This window comes from Aquila chrysaetos, chromosome 15, assembly GCF_900496995.4.
Source record: "Aquila chrysaetos chrysaetos chromosome 15, bAquChr1.4, whole genome shotgun sequence".
NCBI classification, from domain to species: Eukaryota; Metazoa; Chordata; class Aves; order Accipitriformes; family Accipitridae; genus Aquila; species Aquila chrysaetos.
In genome coordinates, this window is record NC_044018.1 from 16,116,657 (window position 1) to 16,129,148 (window position 12,492).

A 12,492-nucleotide genomic window follows, 5' to 3' on the forward strand; every position below is an offset into this window, starting at 1 on the left:
CATTCGGTTTGCTTATCACCATATTGTTTCACTGCGCCACCATGTCTGTCACCAGGTAACGCACACAGCAAATTCTGACACTACAAAAAGAAAAAGCAAGCAAAATGATTTGCTCTTAGTTGAAAGCATCCTATATCACACCTATTTGCAGTCAGTACACCTACCTGCTCATCTATATTCATCTGAATGGAAAATCTAAGAGTATATCATTACTACACACAACGAAGATTCATTATATACAAGAAGCAAAATGCTTTGTCAAAGCTTCTCCTGCATCATTCAGATCCTGACTTTTTTAACTAAGTGTAACAGGCAGATTTGGCTACTTTTAAGTTATCTGGATTGAAATGTTAATAGTCCACATTCTAGTTGATCTTTTCCCCTTTGATTTTCTAAGAAGTCTTAAATGTATGACTGGCCAGGCTCAGATTTATGAACTTTGTCTGAAAACCAAATTTGACTGAAAAGAATGAAAAATTAATTTCAAGCAACTTGAAATAAAACACTGTTTCCTGCTGTGCAGGCAGAACCTCTGGGTTCTACTGCACTGTGCATTCTTCGTTTGCACTGTGGTTAGTTAAATGCTTCTAGACAATGGACAAGAGGGTCAGGAATCCTTGGGCAGTCTCACCTAAAGAAAGTCACATAATTCTCCAGTCTGTAAGAATCTCCAGTGTTTTACACCTCTAGGAATTCTTTGTAGGTTCAGTCCTCCTGACCCTGCCTAATGCCTTTTGAGGTGTCACGGAATATCCTGTTGGGCTTCAGCTGCGCTTCCAGAGAGGACACTGGTCTTCTGTGTATCTTGCATCACACCAACTAACCCCCTGTGGAAGTCTGGGATTCCTTAGGGCATCCCAGATAGCAGAAGACCTCTATGTGTGGGCAAGTGAATTCAACTTTAAATGTCTATTAATAGCTAGTGGTGGTCTAAGTAATCAGACAGTGGAACCTAGAAATGGTTGAGCTCACCCCAAAGAAGTCACCTAGTGGCTACCGTGCTATATTGCTCCTCAGGCTGCATTAACTGCACTTGCCAGGGATGAGATCCAGCTGCCGGAGCTTCTAGTGCCACTTGAGATGTCCTTGCACACCCAGCCTGGCCTCCAGCTAGTGCCACAGAAGGGCATGGGTTTTCCATAGGTCTTGTGTCAGCCCCATCTAGGTGTCCTGGATACCGTGCGGCATCTCAAATGCCACTAGACAACCTACATTTAAGCAAGCGAAGCCTTAAGTCTCTGAAATGGGAGCTTAGACATCTAGCACCCTCACAGGCACCTATATTTAGGTGTGTTGATCTCCCATGAATCTCAGCTATAACGACCTCTAATACAAACTAGAATAGAGTCCTTTCTAGTCACGATATTGCTATCGTCGTTGTTGAGATGCATCGTCCAGGGAATACTGTACGTTAGACTTGTTTGAAACAGCTTCAGTTTGCATCTTGTACCAGAGTTATGTATCGTTGTGATTAAGAATTCAGTTGTGATTTTCATTGTTTCTTGAAGATGTATATGGATCGGATATACATTTTTTCAGTCCTTGTTGTTGCTCTTCTAAGTTAGAATAGGAATGGTCAGAACTTTGTGTGTCCATTCTTTTTTAAATGGTGGTGCTACAAAGCAATACAAATGGGTCTTTTTACATTTGCCGGCAAGGTGCTAATCAACCAAATCCTGGATTCGTTGTTTTCCACAGATAATGGAGATGGTTTGCTGTAGGGCAAGAAAATCAACCTCCTCCACCAGGCCTGCCAAAGCAACTCCTGCCTTTGTGATTTAACCGTAAGGCTGGCCAGAACGGCACCACGGCCTGCCTCACGGCCGGCCGGCTGGCCGGCCGGTGCTCTCCGGGGGTTACCAGACGGGGCCTCGCCTGCCAAGGAGGAGAGCCGCAGGCCTGTTCCCTGCCGCCTCCAAGGACTTCGACGCCCGGCAGCGTCTTGCCCAGCGGCTTTTTGAACATGAGAAACAGCCGCCTGGGGAAACTGGTGGCAGCCGAGTTGTTTGGCTACGCGCGCTGGCGCCGGCAAAGCTCGCTTTCCCAGGGACCGGCTTCTTCCCCATGAGAGGGAGGCAGGGGGCCAGAGCCGCCATCACCCGGGCTGCCCCTTGCCGGCTACCCCCCGCCCCGCCGACGAGCGCGGCCGGCCCCGCTCCGGCCCACCGGCAGGCCTCCGCCGCCGGCGGCGGGTGGAAGCAGCCGCGAGGCGGAAGCGAGCCGCCTTCCGCTTCCGCTTCCGCTCCGCCCGGGAAGAGGCGGGCAGGGCCGCGGCCATGCAGGTCTCCAGCCTCAACGAGGTGAAGATCTACAGCCTCAGCGCCGGCAGGAGCCTCCCGGAGGTGAGGGAGCGGCGAGGCGAGGGCCGCCGAGCCGAACCGGGCCGGGCTGGGCTGAGCCGAGCCGGCGGGGCAGCCCGGCGGGTCCTGCAGCAGCAGTCGCCGGCTTTGAGGGCGGGCTGTGCGGCCTGGGCCGGAGCTCCGGGCCGGGCCCGAGCGGCTGGCTGAGCTGCCCCTCCGCCACATGCGCTTGTGTGGAGGGTGGGGGTCGTTAACTACAACCAGCTCTAAGGAGTTTTTAAGCTCAAACTGCGGCTTGAACGCGCGCATCTCTAACCGTAGGTCTGTCATTCTGCAGGCCCTTAAAAAACGCGACTTTGTAACTTTTCTTGGTGTGGAGCGGCTAAACTTCGCAGTGGAAATTTTAAAATAATGGAGAAAAAAAGTTAGCGGCCTAAATGTCTTATTCTTCCAAACTTCAGGCAATTCTCTAGTTCCTTTATGAATAATGAGCTCAAGACTGATTTGTACGTTTCCTTTCAGTGGCTCTCAGACAGGAAGAAAAGAGCTTTACAGAAGAAAGATGTGGGTGAGTTTTCCCATCACAGGGCCCTCGCTGATAGTCGGCTACACGTATACAACGTGCGGGTCCAGAGGGAGACACTGTGCTAACCGATATGAGGAAGTTACGCATAGCTCGCATTTTAAAAACTACAAAGTCAAAGCTAGAAATAGTTACTTCAACAGCCTGTGTAGCTTTATGTGAACAGAATATTACCAATTTTGTTTTAAATTTCAGACATTAAATATTGGGGTTGTAGATTGTACAGAAACGTGATGGATGGACTCCATCTATAGCTTATGATAAAGTCCAACTATAAACTCCTCTATGGTATTATGCTAATCTTAGAGTGCAGGAACACCATTGTTTTAGCCTAAACTTGTTATACAAAATAAAAATGGCTATTTACGTACTATAGGAAGTGTTGTATAAGAAACTCAACCAACAGAAAAATGCATAGAGTTAACAGGAGGGTGGAATACATTATACAACATGTTAGTTGTGTAAAATATATTTGCTACTACGTTATATAATAATTTGTTACTTAGTTACCTCAGAACAGACATTTATTTTGCATGGAGGTAGCCTGCTTTTCAGGGTTAACAGACTGTATTAATCTGCTTGTAATGTGTTAATTATAGTTAAAAGATCTTTATACTTTAAAAGATCTTAAAAGATATTCCCTATATTCAATTAACTCAGCATGCTTCCATAAGAAACCATTACAGTTTTTTGGACTGATAGAATTACGCTACCTTTACAAAAAAATTTTTTTTTTCTTTATAGATATCCGTAGAAGAATTGAACTTATTCAAGACTTTGAAATGCCCACGGTTAGCACAAAGATTAAGGTATCAAGAGATGGACAGTATGTTATGGCAGTTGGTGAGTTAACAAAGTGTCTCTCTGTAGCAGAAGCCAAAAGTGCTAGAAAATCTTGATTGCGGAATGACTTAGTATTTCAGGTAGAACTGATAAGAGATCATTTTTAAATGCAGCATTGAACAGAGCATTGGAAACTTAGTCTTAAGATGTGATTGAGTGGCTGTCTTGGTAGGGGTATTGTGAAACACTTCTTTTTGGAATACCGATGTTCTTAGAATCATAGAATGGTTTGGGTTGGAAGAGACCTTTGAAGATCATCTAGTCCCAACACCCCTGCCACCGGGGGTTTATAATACAATTAAAAACTGAACTGTTTATAGTACAGTTAAAAACTAAGTTCCTAATTAACTTTATTCTATGTACATAAATTTGCTTTAAATAGCTTCTGAACATCATTGTTTGAGTATTGTTTTAAAGGATGGAGGATAATGCTACGTTTTGTAACTGTCAAAGCAGGATCCAAACATGAATACTTTAGTAGGTGTTAATAGTGTAAGGAGACTTGGTCTTTCAGACTTGCTGGAAGGTATTATTAAATTCTGTATGATGTATCTGGTAATCAGAAGAACCTACATACAGGTAGGGTGCTTTCAGGCGCCAGAGACAAAAAACAGGCTGTAAGGTTATGTTACTAAGAGGCGTGTTTTTCCAGTCACAGAGACTTTGGTAAGATCAGAATGCTTACAGTTGAAATGCAGTAAAGCCTATATATGTAAGACATTATATTTAAAAAAAAAAAAAAGCTTTAATGTTATCTTTTTGTTTAATTTTTTTATTAAAGATCAAATTATTCTTTCAGGAACTTACAAGCCAAGGGTCCGCTGTTTTGATACCTATCAGTTATCCCAGAAATTTGAAAGATGCTTAGATTCTGAAGGTTAGTATAAGCTATGGCTGTTAGTGCAAGACACCTTTCATATACAATTCAGGTTGGACTTGAGTAGAAATTTCTGTGCCTGTGCTGAGGGGACAGGATGTACTTTGGGGGAGCACAAGAATCTAGAGTAAAATGTCACTTAGTCTTTATCTCTGTATTTTTCCCTTTTCCTCCTCCTTCAAAGTTCCTTCCTCTCTTGGAGTGGTGTGAGGAATGTAAGATTTACCTTGAGCCAGTAAGTGTGGGGCTCAGAGAGTAAATGTGGCTAAAGTCTGCACTCTGTTTGGGGAATGTGAGGCAGGTACGATGGCTGGGTAGTGGCCTTATCTCCTTTCTTTCCCCTTCTGTGAAGCAGTAAGGTAGGAGAATGCACTGTGGTTGCGCGATCATTACTGAAATGAGTTCTCACTGGAGCCCGAGCTCAGTAGGTGAGTGACAGGGTAAAGAGAATTCCCTGAGAGTGGGATGGTTTGTTCGTTTGGTTTGGTTTTTTGTTTGTTTTCTTGGGAACAAGGTACTTAGGGATAGATGGTAGCATGGCCAAGGCCCTAATTACACCTTGTGTGCTACTAATTTGGAGGGAGAACCGCTATGGTGAGGAAAGCAAGGAGCCATCTAGACAACAGGAAAGGGAGAATCTGCAGGCAGTTAGACTAGGGGAGGAGGTCAGAGCTGCTGTGGCTCTTGAGTTTTAGGGTGCATAGATTTGGTGAATGGTGTGGTGGGGTTTTTTTTGTTTGGTTTGGTTTTTGTTAGAAGTCTGATGGCTGAAAACTGGAATACAGGGCTGACCGAAGCAATGAGGGGATGAGCATAGAGTGGCAGAAGTCCTAAATCATTACAGAAGAATGAAACTGGTCTAACTGTGATGTGTGTGAAAGTGATGTGAAAAATTAAATTTGAGAACTGCTGCATTAGGTCAGGAAAAGGGGAGTAGAGCGTGGTGGTGTTTCTTTACCCTGTGCCTCAGGACTACAAGGAGCCGTGTAGGGTGAAGGGACGGTGCTACAACATAGTGAGAAGGGAGGTGGTAGGGGCAGGGGTTCAGAGAGGCTGGGGAGAGGAAGGTATGGCAAGAGTGAGACCTGCTTTAAAAGAGTAGGAGTCATTGTAATAGTAAATGCTTGCTGGTAATTAGAGCTTAAAAGTAAAATTTTTTTCAACTGGCATCTTACTAGACTGCAAAAGTATGTTTAATTTGAAATGTAGCATAGAGTCACTTCAGGTAACTTTAAATGAGCTACCTCATTTAAATGGAACAATTTAGCTGAAGCAGCTACTCCCTAATGTTCCCAACCCAGCTCATTTAAAACTAGGCAAAGTTCAATATGTTGCAGTGTTCAGCATGGATAGTAGCTTTCAAATTTGTGATTTTTTTTTTTTTTTTTTTTTTGAGCCTTAAAACTTTTTCTGTGGAAGTGCTGACCCCTTAGAAGGATCACATGTCCAGGTTTGTTTGTAGTATGTCTGAACTCATGTTACTTTTTATCATCCTTGATGGATTACCAAAGGTCCATGGACCACACACTCACTGAAAACCATTTGATTAGACCTTCCCCAAGCCAATAAATACATGGTTGAGCATTGTGCTGAGGAACGTGTCAAGTACACAAGAATGATAAAAAGATTACAAGAGGCTTCATATGTTTCTAAATTTTTAGAAAACTACTTACTATTTTGCAAATAAAGTTATATAATTAAAGATTTTATCACAATGCCTGCATTATGCATTGACACCTGTGGGGAATACTTACATGACTAAAGGTTAGCATGAGTGTAAACGTTTTCAGGATTTATGCCAATGTTTGCAAATAAGTTTGCTTACTTAGTTGACTTAAAATTCTCTTGCTCTCTCCTCTAGTGGTTACGTTTGAGATTTTATCAGATGATTACTCAAAGGTATGTTTAATGTTTTCAATGTATAAATGAAAAAATTGTTTAATAAGTATATTAAAATGCATTTTCATATATAGCAAAGGCAGTCAATCAACACAACTTTTGGAACAGAAAAGTTTTTTTAAAAAAGCAAACAGGATAAACATTTTTTTGTAGCTTCAAAATGTTGTTTGTTTTCTTTGCCTCTTTATTATAATTTGCCTTACCACTTTTAAAGTCTTGTCTGTAGTAGAGAAAAACTTCAAATAATTATCTATCCTACAAACAAAATAATGTGAAAAACGGAATTAGTTATTCTTTCTAGAATGACATTTAGTCATAATCCCTTGTCACAAGTGATACACAGATACACCATTTTTGAGAGGTGGGATAGCTATAGGTAAGTTAATAGCCTGATTTTTCGGTGATGTTGTAGCCATGATGATTAAAGCATATGAATGATGCCAAAATTGTGGAGAGAAGTAATGTCTTTTTTTTTTTTTTTTTTTTCCTTTTCTTTTTTATGAAGTGCTGTACCTGGAGGAAATAGTTGAGTTCTTGGGACCATCAGCCCTTTTTCAGGCCCAATACCGTTAGCACTTCTAATTCTGTTTCACACCTGGCTGTTTTCTTCAGCTACAGCAGTTGGTGTGATAAAAGGATGTTACCTCTTTCTGTAAACTTTGCTGATTCATGAAGGTGTTATGTTCCAAATTAAATATGAAATTTAAGCATACAATTTTGATAATTTCATTAGGACAAGCTTTTTTTTTTTTTTTTTTAATTTTTTTTGTTAAGTGGTTATTTTAATACTTGTTTTCTGAGAAGAGACCTTAGCATTTCTGGTACAGGTTGGTTTTAATAAATATTTCTATTCGATCAGGGATGTTATCATCTAGCCTTCTAGCTTTAGTCTTTTCAAAATTTATCCCCTCTGAGATTTCCAAGAATGTGCATGAATTCAAGTAGCAGAAGAGGGTGACTGATACAGTATAGTAGCCTCCCATTTGTCTGTCTGTGGGAGAATGTCTCTGGTTGTACAGACCAAACAGTTATTTGGGAGGCTGAGGAACACACTGTGTTCTCAAATGTGTTTCTGACTGCTTATGAATAGTATGGTTTGTGTGTGTTTTCCAGCTGAAATTGGTACTATATTTCAGACTGAAGCCCTACTTTCACAACTTAATACAAAGTTGTTTTCAATTTTATTTTCCTAAAACTTACCAAATCATTAGAAAGAAAACTAATTGCAGGTAGCTGTCATAATGTTTTGAACATGTTAGAAAGAGGGAACAATATTTGAGAAATTACACTTGAAATGCTTAGAATCATAAAAATACTGATTGGAAGGGGGCCTTCAGATGTCATTTAATGCTTGAACAGGACTGTCAAAAACTGCAAGCATGGCAGTTTCACAAATTCACTGAATAAATTGCTGCAATGCTGCACTACCTCATCGTAAAGAATTTTTCCTGCCTGTCCAACCTGCCCAGGAGAATCTGAAATTTTCACTGTTGCTACTGCAAAGAGTTTGACTCTTCAGTTGCTGGCTGCTATTAGGTTGTCCTGCAGGGTGCTCTTTGCCCGACTAAACAAGCTAAGATTCTTCCAACCCTTCTTTGTACGTTTTGTGTTCTGCCCCTTGTCTGTCTTGGTAGTCCTCTTGATGCTCTCAACATCCCTCTTGAATTGGGTGGCCCAACACTAGACACACTGCCTCATGCTTTAGTAGTGCAGGGAAAATAGCTTCTCCCCAGTCTGCTCCCACTATCCTCAGAAGGTTGCCTTTTGAGGCTTATTTGCATTTTCACAGTGAGAGCATGCTGTTGGCTTTCATTCATATTGGTATCCATAAGGCCAGTTACACTTCTGTGCTTTCCTAAGTTTTAGACTTAAAAGTTCTAGACTTGGACTAAGTTTCAGACTTAGGAGAGAGCGATACCTCTTTTTCCACAGCCTTTTGCAAAAAGACATGTATTTCTGCTTAGTATTTTTGCCACGCATCGGTGACTATACTTTTGCTACCCTGAGGTAGTTTTCTGAGAGTGACCAAAATTAGTTTAGTATGAAGGAAAGACAAACATGATTTACAGTGAGTTGTATCCACTGCTAATGAAAGAGGATACAAATATCTTCAATATTGTAGAAATTTATCTTAAAACAGAAAATTATTAGAGGTAAGGCAGTTATTAGCAGAATATTTGATTGCTTTTGGCAACCTTCAAAAACTTTCTAAAATCTTTTTGGAGGTAGAGTGGGTGAGAAGAAAATTCGCTTTTCCCATTGAAACCAAACAGCATCTTTTCCTGGTAACAGGTTTTTGATGGCTTACTGGTAGTGAACTAAGAGAATGTGATATTGATATTTTTAAATTAAATATGGTTTAAATTTGTGTTCTCAAAGTTCACGTAGTTTATGCATGAAGATGCAGACATTTCTTGTTTTGCAATGATGATAGAGAAAAGATTTGATCTGGGCATTGCTTCAAACAGATTAATAAAGAGCTTTGCTTGTTGTAAACCTCCAGTTAAAAGTGTAAAGGCATTAGGCACACAAGGGATTGATTGGGATATATATGAAAAAAATCATTCTATAACATCAACTGTGCACCTGCATCTGTAATCTTGTATGAAATCGTAGTTTCGCTTCTGAAAGAAGATACTCAGTCTTAGATGAAGATGAGCGAGTCCATGAATAAAAGTTGAAACACTAGGGTTTCTCATATCAGAAAAAGTGTAAGTAAGGGGGGACTTAATGATAAATAGGCATGAAGTATTAGCCTAGGTCAGTGCTTTATCTATGTCTCGTAAGGGAAGAATACACAGATATATAAATAAAGATGACAGATTCAGAATAACTTTTGTACCTCACCTTTCCTGAGCTTTGCATCCTTATATGCATTGCTAACAATGTAGTCCAGCAGTAGGAAATTTAAAATCTTCCTTATCTACTACTTTTAGAAGATGCATGGACTATACATATTCCAAACTAAACTAGCACTTTTCTAATCTAAGCTAAATAGGGATGAGGCTCAGAGTCAATAGTTAGCCTGTGATTATCCATATCATTTAATTGTTTGCATGTATTGTGGCATAAGTTTGGGCCAGGCCAACTGTTCCTCCATCCGACACTGCCCGGGCATGGTTTGAGGTACAGCATCAGTGTAATGGATGGTGTGGATGATACTGTCTCTGTTTGGAGTGCGAAGAATTCCTTCATGTGGATATGAGTTGTGCCATGTTAACTTGCCATCAGGACTACAGGGGCAGGTTCTGGCCTATTTTGTTTACTAGTATAGGTCTAGCCTTCCAGGACTGCGATGTTTGTCTAAGTTTCAGAAAGAAACAACGTGCTTATTCAATTGACAAACAACAAAAAAATGCACAAAGGTCATTGGTGTCATTTATTGGGATGCTGCTCTACATCAGGATGTGGAGTTCATGTGCGTAGAACTATGAATGTATTGGTGTCTGCGCGACATTGTACCTGGAAGAAATGATTAACTCTGGTGTCTGAAAGAAGTACAGGTGTTAATTTTGGTGCAGCACAACACTGAGATGACTGTACTGCTTCTGTTTGCAGAGTCACTTTCAGGGTGTCACATATACTCTTGTGAATATTAATTTAATGTTTATTAATAAAGCTCTTTGCTGTGGCTAGTGAGAATGATGCACTAGTTGATTCTGTCATTTTAATGGAAATTATTTAAATGCATTGTGATAGATCTGTGTGAGCTTGAAAAAAATAGCTGCAGTTTGTGCTGTAAGACAAGTTGAGGAGATTGTCTGCTTCTGTATGTTTCAGTGCTTTCTATTTTATTTTCAGATTGTCTTCTTGCAGTGCGACAGGTTTGTGGAGTTTCATTCGCAACATGGCCATTACTACAGAACAAGAATACCAAAATTTGGTAGAGATTTCTCTTATCACTATCCATCGTGTGACCTGTATTTTGTAGGCGCAAGGTACTGATTAAGTGGGTTATTTTGTTTCACTTTTGTTAGCAATGTTTTCCAAGAATAAAATGAACATTAAAATACCAGAAAAGTTAAAAATTGGAAGAAGTGGCAATTCCGTCCAAATTAATAATGGAGACTGTTTGTGAAGAGTGGAAAATGTAGGAAGACTAAGATTAATTCAGTTTCCTGTACTGTTTAAAGACTTTTATACTTTGATTCTTAAACCAGGTACATGATGTATTTGCAAATTTGTTATAAAAATTGCAATTCAATGTACTGTTTTAAAAAGTGATTGGCATCTAAGTAAGGAAAATTAAATAACTTTTTCTATCCTGGTTGGTGTTTTGTTGCTGTTAAAGTGTGAGTCAAATCACATAAAATAATTAATTGAATTTGTGAGAAGATGTAGTAAAAATAAAATTAGGTCTTTAGGGTTTCAAACAAAATAAGTAGCAATTCAAGATGTAACATAAATCATAGGAAATTAAAAGATCTTAAGAAAGGAATTAATGCATCTTTTCCCTGGAAAAAAGAATAATTGGTAGGATATTGCAGTGTAATAAATATCTTTGGTGAACATGCACATTTTTCTCTGTATTTTTAACACTGAAGGATAGATTTGTCTTATGTTTTAGATTGTGAACTCTGAAAATTGTATATGTGGTAAAATTAGGCTGTCAGCAAGAATTTTTATAACTCCTTCTAACTTAGAACAGTATTTTCAGTAATTTTGGATTTTTCCTTTGTAGTTCTGAAGTATACAGGCTAAATTTGGAACAAGGAAGGTTTCTGAACTCCCTGCAAACTGATGCTTCGTAAGTTATCTGCAATGCGTGATGTCTGTCTTCTTTCCACCAGGTGGAAGCAAACTACTAGCATGCTCACCGTCAGTACTGTATCTGAATACTGCCCAAACACATTGTAGAGTTGAAAAGGAACATATGCCGACTCTGAGACTCATTTTATTTTATGTTCTGTAATTCTTTGTTCTAGTTTTTACATTTTAATTGAGTTTCTTCTGTGTATATTTTAAAATTGCTTAATATAGACTTGTAATAAGTATTATATAACTTGATCTTAACAGCATTTCATTAAAACTTTGCCATTATTGCTCAATTTAGCCATCATATAGAGATACACCCACAGGCTATGTACTTTCCCAGACATGTCTTTGTCCTTCTGCTCCTGGAGTAGCCCAAAGAGAATTTTTCTATCTCCAGCATGTGTCTGATTCTTTTGAAAACACTACCAGAGCAGGAGCTGGGCTTCTTTTATGTGGGGAGAAGCAGATGAGAAGAGACTTGACTAGATAAAGTGGCTAGTTGGTGGGCAACAGCTGGTGCTCAGTGGGTAGGATAGCTTAATGGTTGAAGCAGTATTTGGGAAGGCACAATACAGAAACTGAGCAGCAGGAAAAAAAGGGGGAAAATCCTGCAGTGGGAGAGCTGTAAGGGTGTAGTGTAAAATCTGAATTGGAGAGATGACACTTGAAGTTGTGAGAAGGTTGTGAGGTGGGGGAGTTGGATGAGTTACAGAATTAGAGGTGGAGGGCTTTGAATAGAAGAAGTTGGACAGCGCCGGGATGAGTGGTGTAAGGAGAAATATTTGTACTTTCGAAAAATTGTTGGAGAAATACAGGGCTCTTGGGTGCCCTGTTGAGAAGTAGGATACTTGGGTGAGAGAAACGAAGATAGGCCATTCATCAGAATATGTTGGTGATGTAAAGCTTCAGAACATAAGTAATCAGGAAGACCTTTTGACATAATTGAGTTGTTTAAGAATGTAGTGGAGCCGAGTGGTATGGCAAGGCTTGGTGGTAGGTGGTGGTTGTGGGCAGAGAAACACAGAATCATTCAGGGTGGAGAGAACCTCAGAGCCCACCCTCCTGCTCAAGGCATGGTCACACTGAATTCAGATGAATTTTCCCAGGGGGTCTTGAAAACTCTGAGGATGGGAATTCCACAGCCTCTATGGGCAACCCGTTCCAGTGCTTAATTATCTGCATAGTGTAAAAATATCCTTACAACCAGTTGGGACCTTACCTGTTCAAAATAATCA

At 40.1% G+C, this 12,492-nt stretch overlaps 1 protein-coding gene across 2 annotated transcripts in view; it reads left to right on the forward strand.

The window, feature by feature from the left end:
* The first annotated feature begins 2,217 nt into the window (after positions 1–2,217).
* Positions 2,218–12,492, forward strand: part of NOL10 (nucleolar protein 10) — a 54,585-nt gene continuing 44,310 nt past the window's right edge. The window contains exons 1-7 of one of the 2 annotated variants that reach the window (XM_030037472.2): positions 2,218–2,342; positions 2,823–2,868; positions 3,628–3,726; positions 4,526–4,603; positions 6,465–6,502; positions 10,304–10,440; positions 11,184–11,249. In XM_030037472.2, coding sequence (XP_029893332.1) covers positions 2,277–2,342; positions 2,823–2,868; positions 3,628–3,726; positions 4,526–4,603; positions 6,465–6,502; positions 10,304–10,440; positions 11,184–11,249 — 530 coding nt within the window. In that variant the 5' untranslated portion in view covers positions 2,218–2,276. The remainder of the gene's footprint in view (positions 2,343–2,822; positions 2,869–3,627; positions 3,727–4,525; positions 4,604–6,464; positions 6,503–10,303; positions 10,441–11,183; positions 11,250–12,492) is intronic. The other variant, XM_030037473.2, reaches the window with a different exon arrangement.